The 10,000-nt window shown below is 41.3% G+C and overlaps 1 protein-coding gene across 1 annotated transcript in view; it reads right to left on the bottom strand.

Annotated features, from left to right (window-relative positions):
* Window positions 1-4,057: 4,057 nt before the first annotated feature.
* The window catches only part of nckap1l (NCK associated protein 1 like), a gene marked incomplete at its 3' end in the record, with an annotated part of 16,206 nt that continues 10,263 nt past the window's right edge, over window positions 4,058-10,000 (bottom strand). Inside the window, exons 7-15 of the mRNA XM_024141384.2 lie at window positions 7,835-7,972; window positions 6,887-6,935; window positions 6,619-6,775; window positions 6,106-6,162; window positions 5,751-5,847; window positions 5,358-5,467; window positions 4,824-4,956; window positions 4,466-4,547; window positions 4,058-4,116 (exon numbers count right to left, since the gene is read on the bottom strand). Coding sequence (XP_023997152.2) covers window positions 4,058-4,116; window positions 4,466-4,547; window positions 4,824-4,956; window positions 5,358-5,467; window positions 5,751-5,847; window positions 6,106-6,162; window positions 6,619-6,775; window positions 6,887-6,935; window positions 7,835-7,972 — 882 coding nt within the window. The remainder of the gene's footprint in view (window positions 4,117-4,465; window positions 4,548-4,823; window positions 4,957-5,357; window positions 5,468-5,750; window positions 5,848-6,105; window positions 6,163-6,618; window positions 6,776-6,886; window positions 6,936-7,834; window positions 7,973-10,000) is intronic.

Raw genomic sequence — 10,000 nt, forward strand, 5'->3', positions numbered from 1 at the left:
AGGAGAGAGGATTAAACTATATCTATTTTTTCTAGTATATTTATAGTATACTATAAATATGCTATCATCACACTTCAATGCACTTATTAAAAGTGTACTRCAAATTAATTGTTTTTCAGTCTTTAAATTCACCTTTCAGCAGGACAATAAACTACAACACAAGGCAAAATCTACAATGGACTTTCTTACTAAGAAGACAATGAATGTTCCTGAGTGGCCAAGTTACAGTTTTGACTTAAATCTGCTTGAAAATCTATGACAAGATTTGAAAATTGCTAAGTAGCCATAAACACCATCTTGACAGAGCTTGAAGAATTATGAAAAGAATACAGGGCTAATATTGTACAATCCAGGTGTGGAAAGCTCTTAGAGACTTACCCAAGAAGACTCACCTCTGCAATCACTGCCAACTGTATTTCTGGCATGTATTGACTGAGGGAGCTAAATACTTATGCCACGACTATATTTCAGTTATTTACTTTCCATCAAATCTTTATTTTTTTTCATGTATAGAAATCTTCCACTTGGACAGAGTAATTTATTTAGTTTGTTAACAAAAAAATGACAACTATATCCATTTTTATCCCACTTTGTAACAAAATGAGAATAAATTCAAGGGGTGTTAACACTTTTGTAGTTTCAGTGCCAATAATGAGTTTGAAAGCACTTTCTGAATTCCTGTTCATAAGAGTGCAGAGAACGTTGACAATGACAAAAATTGTTTATTTTGATCTTTATTTAACTAGGCAAGTTAGTTAAGAACAAATTCTTATTTACAATGACGGCCTACATTGGAACAACGGGTTAACTGCCTCGTTCAGGGTAAGAACGATAGATTTTTACCTTGTCAGCTCGGGGATTCGATCCAGCAACCTTTCAGTTACTGGCCCAACGCTCTAATCACTAGGCTACCTGCCTCCCAAGTTATTTATTTATTTCACTGCTGAGAAACATGCTTCCTGAGAGTAAACGTTTTAATATACTTAAGTATACTTTCAAAAAAATATATTTAAACTTAAAATGTCCACAAAATATATATAAAGTAAACCTTCAAAACCGCATGTGCACAAGCATTTGCATATTCCCCATCATCCTTTTCTGCAACTGAAGTTTTAAAGTATTGAAATCTTWATTTATTCCAGTAATGTGAACAACTAAAGTTTGAAATGCCAACGGTGCACAGTTTTTGAAGTATCGCTTGTAAATTGCTGCTCCAGCCACAGCTACTTTGTAAATAACACYTTAACATTGGCTGACTAGATACCTCGGTCAATCAAGATTGGCTAATTACATGGCTAATTACAATAGCTAATGTGGTTAAATGAGTAGAAGTGTCTTTGTAAAAGTATACTTGAAAAAATATTATAAATATATATTTTTTTGTAAAGACAATACAGGAATTCTTATTCAAAAACCATTTTAGTAGATGTATAATTCATGAGAAATATACATACAATATACTWAAGGTCTATTCAAGTATATTTGTTTTGTTCTTTATCTAATACACTAACAATATACTTAAGTACAGAAAAGGTGTCCCAATTTAGATAATTTTAAATGTATTTAATGTACTTAAATGCTAATAAAATACAAATACAATTGACATTAAATGCATTAAATGTATTTAAAATTGTTCCAATTTACTTAGAATATGTTAARMAAGTATGATTTAAATATATAACAAAAATACATATATCCACTTGGGACACAACAGACACCATCTGAGTTGGACACAACAGGGCATGTTTAAAGGTTCAATAGAGACATTTTTTATTCTCAATTTTAAATCATTTCAGGGGACAAATTACTTTACTGTGATTGTTTTCAATTATATTGGTCCAGAAGAAACACAAAATAGCTTCTTATCATGAGGTCTGAGTGGGAACAGCATGTTTACAGTGTAGGCTTATAACATGGAACAGTGTGTTTACAGTGTAGCTTATAACATGGAACAGTGTAGGCTTATAACATGGAACAGTGTAGGCTTATAACATGGAACAGTGTAGGCTTATAACATGGAACAGTGTAGGCTTATAACATGGAACAGTGTGTGTTTACAGTGTAGGCTTTAATAACATGGAACAGTGTAGGCTTATACATGGAAAGTGTAGGTTAAACATGGACAGTGTAGGCTTATAACATGGAACAGTGTAGGACTTGTATAACATGGAACAGTGTGTTTACAGTGTAAGCTTAAACATGGAACGTGTAGGCTTATAACATGGAACAGTGTGTTTACAGTGTGGCGTTATAACATGGAACAGTGTGGCTTATAACACTGAACAGTGGTAGGCTTATAACATGGAACAGTGTGTTATAACAGTGTAGTTATACAGCAGTGTGGCTATAACATGAACGTGTAGGCTTATAATGACATTAGGTTAACACGACGTGTGTTTACTGTGTAGGCGTATAACCTGGAACAGTGTAGGCTTATAATGGGACAGGTAGGCTTATAACAATGGAACAGCTGTGTTACAGTGTAGGCTATAACATGGAACAGTGTAGGTTATAACATGGGCAGTGTAGGTGTATACATGGAACAGTGTAGGCTTATAACATGAACAGTTGTTAACATACAGTGTGGCTTTATAACATGGAACAGTGTAGGCTTTTAACATGGAACAGTGTGTTTAACGTGTAGGCTTATACCATGGAAACACGTCAGTGTAGGCTTATAACATGGAACAGTGTAGGCTTATAACATGGAACAGTTGCGTTACAGTGGAGGCTTATAACATGGAACAGTGTGGTTATAACATGGAACAGTGTAGGCTATAACATGGAACAGTGTGTTTACAGTGTAGAGCTTAATAAACATGGAACAGTGTAGGCTTTTAACATGGAACAGTGTAGGCTTATAACATGGAACAGTCGTAGGGCTTATAACATGAACAGTGTAGGCTTATAACATGGAACAGTGTAGGCTTTTAAACATGGGAACAGTGTAGGCTTATAACATGGAACAGTGTAGGCTTATAACATGGAACAGTGTGTCGTGTCTATAACATGGAACAGTGTAGTCTTGGATAACATGGAACAGTGTAGGCTTATAACATGGAACAGTGTAGGGTAACATGGAACAGTGTAGGCTTATAACATGGAAACAGATGTGTTTACAGTGTGGGCTTTAAACATGGAACAGTGTAGGCTTATAACATGGAACATGTGTAGGCTTATAAACATGGAACAGTGTGTTTTACGTGTTGGGCTTATAACATGGAACAGTGTAGCTTTATACATGGAACAGTGTAGGCTTATAACATGGAACAGTGTAGGGGCTTATAACATGGAACAGTGTAGGCTTTATAAACATGGAACGTGGGCTTATAATGGAACAGTGTAGGCTTATAAACATGGAACAGTGGCTGGTTATAACATGGAACAGTGTGGGCTTATACATGAACAGTGATAGGCTGGATAAACATGGAACAGTGTAGGCTTATACATGGAACAGTGTAGGCTTATAACATTGAACAGTGTGTTTACAGTGTAGGAAACATGGACAGTTTAGGCTTATAACATGGACAGTGTAGGCTTATAACATGAACAGTGTAGGTTATTAACATGGAACGTGTGTTTACAGTTAGGCTTTATAACATGGAACAGTGTGTGTTTACAGTCTAGGCTTATAACATGGAACAGTGTGTTTACAGTGTAGGCTTATAACATGGAACAGTGTGTTTTACAGTGTAGGCTTTTATATGGAACAGTGTAGGCTTTAAATGACAGTGTGTTTACAGTGTAGGCTTTTAACATGGAACAGGTGTGTTTACAGTGTAGGCTATAAATGTGAACAGTGTGTTTACAGTTGTAGGCTTTTAACATGAACAGGTGTTTACAGGTAGGTTATAAAATGGAACAGTGTGTTTACAGTGTAGGCTATATAACATGGAAAACAAGTGTGTTACAAGTTAGGCTTATAATATGAACACAGTGGTTTTACAGTGTAGGCTGTTAACATGGAACAGTGTGTTTACAGTGTAGGCTTATAATATGGAACAGTGTGTTGTAGATAAAGTTGTAAAGTATTTATAGGGTAAGTGAAGTACTATACCTGTAATCTTAACCAGTCCAGTCTCAGAGCCCTGAAGTCAAACTCCTCTCCGTTTTCCACTGTTGAGGGACATTTTATCTTTACTTAACTAGGCAAGTGAGTTAAGAACAGATTCTTATTTACAATGATGGCCTAGGAAKAGTGGGTTAACTGGCCTAGGAACAGTGGGTTAACTGGTCTAGGAACAGTGGGTTAACTGGTCTAGGAACAGTGGGTTYACTGCCTTGTTCAGGGGGTAGAACGACAGATTTGTACCTTTTCAGCTCAGGGATTCGATCTTGCAACCTTTCGGTTACTAGTCCAACACTCTAACCACTAGGCTACCTGCCGCCCCATGCGGTAGTATCGCACATGAAGTAGGCCTGGGCATTACATATAAAATCTAGATTTCAGATACATTTTGTTTACCTTGTTTGATAGTCAGTGCAGACAGTGTTGAGACAAATGATGTCATCAGGACTGATTCCTCTTCTGGACAGACATACATATTCTACAGYACAGAACAGTCAAAACAGTAATAGAAGCAATTATTTTCGGTATGCTCTGAAATAATAAAGGCCCAAGAGTAGATCCTTGAGGTARACCYCATTGTATTGTGTCTCTATTTTATTGCTTTGAAATGTATAGGAATTAAGGATGTAGGCAATGTTGTCCGTCTGGTGTAGAAGGATTGTTCTACTCAGTTATATCACCATCACCAGCTGGGTGTTCTGTGTGCAAGGAGTTTTGAATATTCGTTTGAATAGAATATCCCCCCCCCCAGTACCTGCATAGTGTCGTTGAGGAGCAGGGCATCAAACTGGGCCAGGTACTGGACATGGTAGCGTTGCACCACGCGGGTGTACTTAGTCATCAGGGTCCTCAACCTCTCCATGTAGAACAGGAGCTCAGCCATCTGCCTGCAGCAAACACATAGAAAACTAGTGACTAKTGTATCAACAGTAGMACTTTCCTGTGCTTTAACAACCAGATACAGTAGCTGTTGTATCAGCATATTCTCCATTGTTTAGTTGTGTGACTTGAATGCTAATGTTAGGTGCAACTTGCAAAACTTTAAATGTACAGGAGAGCCGCTTGAAACTTAAACATATTTTTCACGCATTCTGCTCAGCATGCTAATATGGTACTGTATATATTTATGGCTGACATTGGAGATTGATAGAAAGTGGCATGGCAGGAGGGTCTGCTGTGGTTAGAGGGTCTGCTGTGGTTAGAGGGTCTGCTGTGGTTAGAGGGTCTGCTGTGGTTACAGGGTCTGCTGTGGTTACAGGGTCTGCTGTGTGTCTAACTTCAAACGTACGAGTCTACGTAGTCCTCTGGAGTCTTGGTCTTGGGAATATTCTCTGAATATCTGACGAGCCACAGAACCTCGTCACGGGAAAACGACAGAGCCATGAAGACAAACAGCACCTAGGGGATGGATTGATATTTAAAGGGTGGGGGGTAGAGTGAGAGAGAAAAAATAAAACTAATATTTAGCAAAAGACCCATCACTGTTTGACCATAGTCATGTTCTGAACATAGAGAGCTCGGAAATAAACACAGAGCAGTTTGTCTGTTTAGTATCGTACAGAATGAGAGGTCAACGCCAATAATGTAATGTATCTCCGATGATCATGGTAAAACAGACAGGGAAGRTGAACATGCAATAGATTGGCACTATTAGCCAGATCAACTAGATGAGGTTATGTACCTTGGGTCCCAGAAGTCCAGGTTCATCCTCCAGGACTTTGACCAGCTCCTTCAAGGCATTCCTCAGGAAACCTCTCCTTTCTCTGTGCATGGCTCCACTGGCATACATATGACAACACACATAGTTATCTATATTCTTGACTTTAAACTGTTAATCATATGGTGGCCCTGGTTGCTGGTTCAAATCCCGTCTCAAAAGACCATGAAAAAGAGTGCTACTTGTTGTTGATGTAAAAATGCGAGACCGTTCAACCAATTGGTGGCGCTATCTGAAGCAGGTCCATCATTTCAGGCTCAGTTTGAGTAAAAAAATATATAAAATTAAAATWAAAATTATACACAAGCAGATAACTCACCTGTTGACTACGACATGCTCGCGGCATTCTTTGATATCTGCGATACGCTTACTGTACCTGTCACAACGAAACGAGGAAGGGCGATCAGTAAGAATGGAGCTGACAATCGTTGGCCAGTTTTGCCCAGATTATAGTTCAGTACAGTACACGTTACCAGACAGGGCCTCTACCAACATCATCTTAGTGCCACCATCATAATTCAATTAAAACCTTTGTAGGAGCATTGCTAAATATGTGAAAATATGCTAACCAAAACCTTTGTAGGAGCATTGTTAAATACGCTAAAATATGCTAACCAGCAATGTTTTTTGTTGTCTCCAAGAGCATTGGAGAACCAGATCTCAGAACATTGAGAACCAGGGCCCAGAACATTGAGAACCAGGGACCAGAACATTGAGAACCAGGGCCCAGAACATTGGAAAGAAGGGCCTAGAACATTGGGAACTAGAATCAGCTTGACACCCAGTCCAATCACCCTGAGGACAGAGTGTAAATATCATAATAATGTCATACCCTTTCAGGCCATCGAAGTGGTCCTCTGTGATCTTATGGATGTTGATTGTCTCGTCCCTGATGATGGTGAGATAAAGGCCGCTGCGGAGGGCCATCTTCCACAGCTCCTGAGACGACTGGTTGGTGTTCAGACTGCTATGACACAGCAGGTAACCCACTGGAGGAGAGATCAACGTGAATATGGGGAATAGAGTTCAACCACTAAAGCCTTTTTCTTCCCCCCAGAAGATAGCCTAGACTGAGTCTGAAGATAATAGCTAGCACTCACGAAGGATCCAACGCTCCATCACCTCTAAGGACAAGTACTCACAGGCCATCTGTGGGAAACACAAGTTAGTCATTTAATTAGTTAACAATAAGTCGTCAATAGTTGTCTCTGATTATTTACTGATGTCATGTAAATTATTGTACTTTATGATAACACAAGACACATGCTGACGATCATATTTTGCTGTTGCAGATACACACGCTAACTTCTACTAAAAGGGATTTGTATCCAGACACAATACTCATTACAAAATATATTATGTGCCATGATATTAGGTATACACTGTGTGTTTGTGTAGTGGTCTCTGTTTCTTGGCTGAAGTTTTGAATCCCACATGAAGAGAACCACGGGGCACAGAGACTAACACAGAACACTATGGTACATCAAAGATGCCAGCGGCTGCCTTTGAAATCAGCAGACAGGACATTCTAGGGAGGGGGAAGAGAGGAGGAGAGGACAGAAGAGGAAAATAAAATAGAAAAAGTGAAGAGAGGAAAAGATAAGAAAACAGAAGATAAGAGATGAAGAGAAAAGAAAACAGAATAGAGTAGAAAAGGGGAAAGGACAGTCTCACAGTGTCACAGCAGGCAGGGTCCAAAGGAGAGGAGAGGAGAGAAGAGGGGGGAGAGGAGAAAAGAGGGGGAGTGGAGAAAGAGGAGATGAGGATTAGGAAGAGAGAGGGGGAGAGAGAAGAGGAGAAGAGGAAGAGAAGAGGGGGAGAGAGAGGAGAAGGAGATGAGGATAGGAGAGAAGAGGGGGAGAGAGAAGAGGAGAAGAGGAGAGAAGAGGGGGAGAGAGGAAGAGGAGTGAGGATAGGAGAGAAGAGGGGGAGAGAGAGAGGAGATGAGGAGAGAAGAGGGGAGAAGAGAGAAGAGAGAGAGAGAGAGAGAAGGAGGGGGAGAGAGAAGAGGAGAAGAGGGAGAGAGATGCGGTAAAGGGGAGTCTCACGGTGTCGCAGCAGGCAGGGTCCAGCATGGCAGCAGGTGCGCTGAGGAGACTGAGGAGCTGAGCGCTGCGCCACTGTTCTGCAGGAAGGTTCCTCCTGGGGTACAACATCTGTAGGGACAGGAGGGCCCCCGTCACAGCCTGGGAAGAGAGGGGGGAGAGGAGTGGGGAAGGAGGGAGAGGGTGGGAGGGAGGGAGAGATAGGGAGAGTTCCAATTTCCATGGTAGCATTATAAGGCCGAATAGCAGTCAAAATCATGACCTCCATTGGTATTCAGGAATAATGACCCACGCTAACATTTACAGTCGTTTTAAATATACAGTTGACATTACCCTAGAGAATATACAATCGTGAATATACCCTAGTGCAGTGGTGACCAACCGGTTGATCACGATCAACTGGTCGATCTTCAAGCCAACGATAAAGGCTGTATTATAAAGGCTTGCGTTCCTTTTTTTAATTTGTGTTGCGCTGTTGGTGGTAGACGCGCTTGATTCAGAAGCCCTGAGCATCGGGTAAACAAAGTGTTTTAATTTTGCACCATTTAATTTGTCTGAAATGACAAACTCTGCCTACCTGGTGATAGGGGATCTGTGGCTAAATCGAGTTTGCCAGCCGTGCTGGCCAATCGGATAGATCAAATCAACGTGCCTACAGAACTTCCACGACCCCGGCCACAGCAGTGTTTGATACTAGCCTACGTAAGATTTTATAACTTAAAACCCTGACCACAGTGAGACTGTCAAATAATAGAGCAACGGGTTATTGTAAATATATATATATATATATATATATATATACATATACACACTGCTCAAAAAAATAAAGGGAACACTTAAACAACACAATGTAACTCCAAGTCAATCACACTTTTGTGAAATCAAACTGTCCACTTCAAACACCGATTGACAATACATTTCACATGCTGTTGTGCAAATGGAATAGACAAACAGGTCGAAATAGCAATTAGCAAGACACCCCCAATAAAGGAGTGGTTCTGCAGGTGGTGAGCACAGACCACTTCTCAGTTCCTATGCTTCCTGGCTGAGTTTGGGTCACTTTTGAATGCTGGCGGTGCTTTCACTCATGGTAGCATGAGACGGAGTCTACAACCTACACAAGTGGCTCAGGTAGTGCAGCTCATCCAGGATGGCACATCAATGCGAGCTGTGGCAAGAAGGTTTGCTGTGTCTGTCAGCGTAGTGTCCAAGCATGGAGCGCTACCAGGAGACAGGCCAGACATCAGGAGACCTGGAGGAGGCCGTAGGAGGGCAACAACCCAGCAGCAGGACCGCTACCACGCCTTTGTGCAGGAGGAGCAACTGCCAGAGCCCTGCAAACATGACCTCCAGCAGGCCACAAATGTGCATGTGTCTGCTCAAACGGTCAGAAACAGACTCCATGAGGGTGGTATGAGGCCCGACGTCCACAGTGTGGTGGTTGTGCTTACAGCCCAACACGTGCAGGACGTTTGCATTTGCCAGAGAACACCAAGATTGCAATTCGCCACTGGCGCCCTGTGCTCTTCACAAGATGAAAGCAGTTCACACGCACACATGTGGACAGATATGACAGAGTCTGGAGACGCCGTGGAGAACGTTCTGCTGCTGCAACATCCTCCAGCATAACCGGTTTGGCGGTGGGTCAGTCACTGGTCGGGTGGCATTTTCTTTGGGGGGCCGCACAGCCCTCCATGTGCTCGCCAGAGGTGCCTGACTGCCATTAGGTACGAGATGAGATCCTCAGACCCCTTGTGATACCATATGCTCGTACGGTTGGCCCTGGGTTCCTCCTAATGCAAGACAATGCTAGACCTCATGTGGCTGGAGTGTGTCAACATTACATCAAAGTATGGATCAGCCTGTAGTGTGGTTTTCCACTTTAATTTCGCTTCGCTCCACAGGTAAGAGACAGGTAGAGATTCGCTTCCTCCACCAGGTAGTATTACATTTCATTTCATTACAGTACAACGGTTTGATTTTTGTCTTAGCAATTTTTTCTTAGTTAGCTAAGCTACATAGCCGTCTTTGTTATCAAGATAATTGTGGTAGTTTAGAGTAATTATCGAGGTTAGCTAGCCAGCTATTTTCGTCCTTCTAACGCAGTCACACTGCTAGCTGCTAGCTACCAGCTAGCTAACTTCTACCGAATAGCAGCACTGTAGGAAC

Source organism: Salvelinus sp. IW2-2015, unplaced genomic scaffold, assembly GCF_002910315.2.
Source record: "Salvelinus sp. IW2-2015 unplaced genomic scaffold, ASM291031v2 Un_scaffold2521, whole genome shotgun sequence".
Taxonomy (NCBI): Eukaryota; Metazoa; Chordata; class Actinopteri; order Salmoniformes; family Salmonidae; genus Salvelinus; species Salvelinus sp. IW2-2015.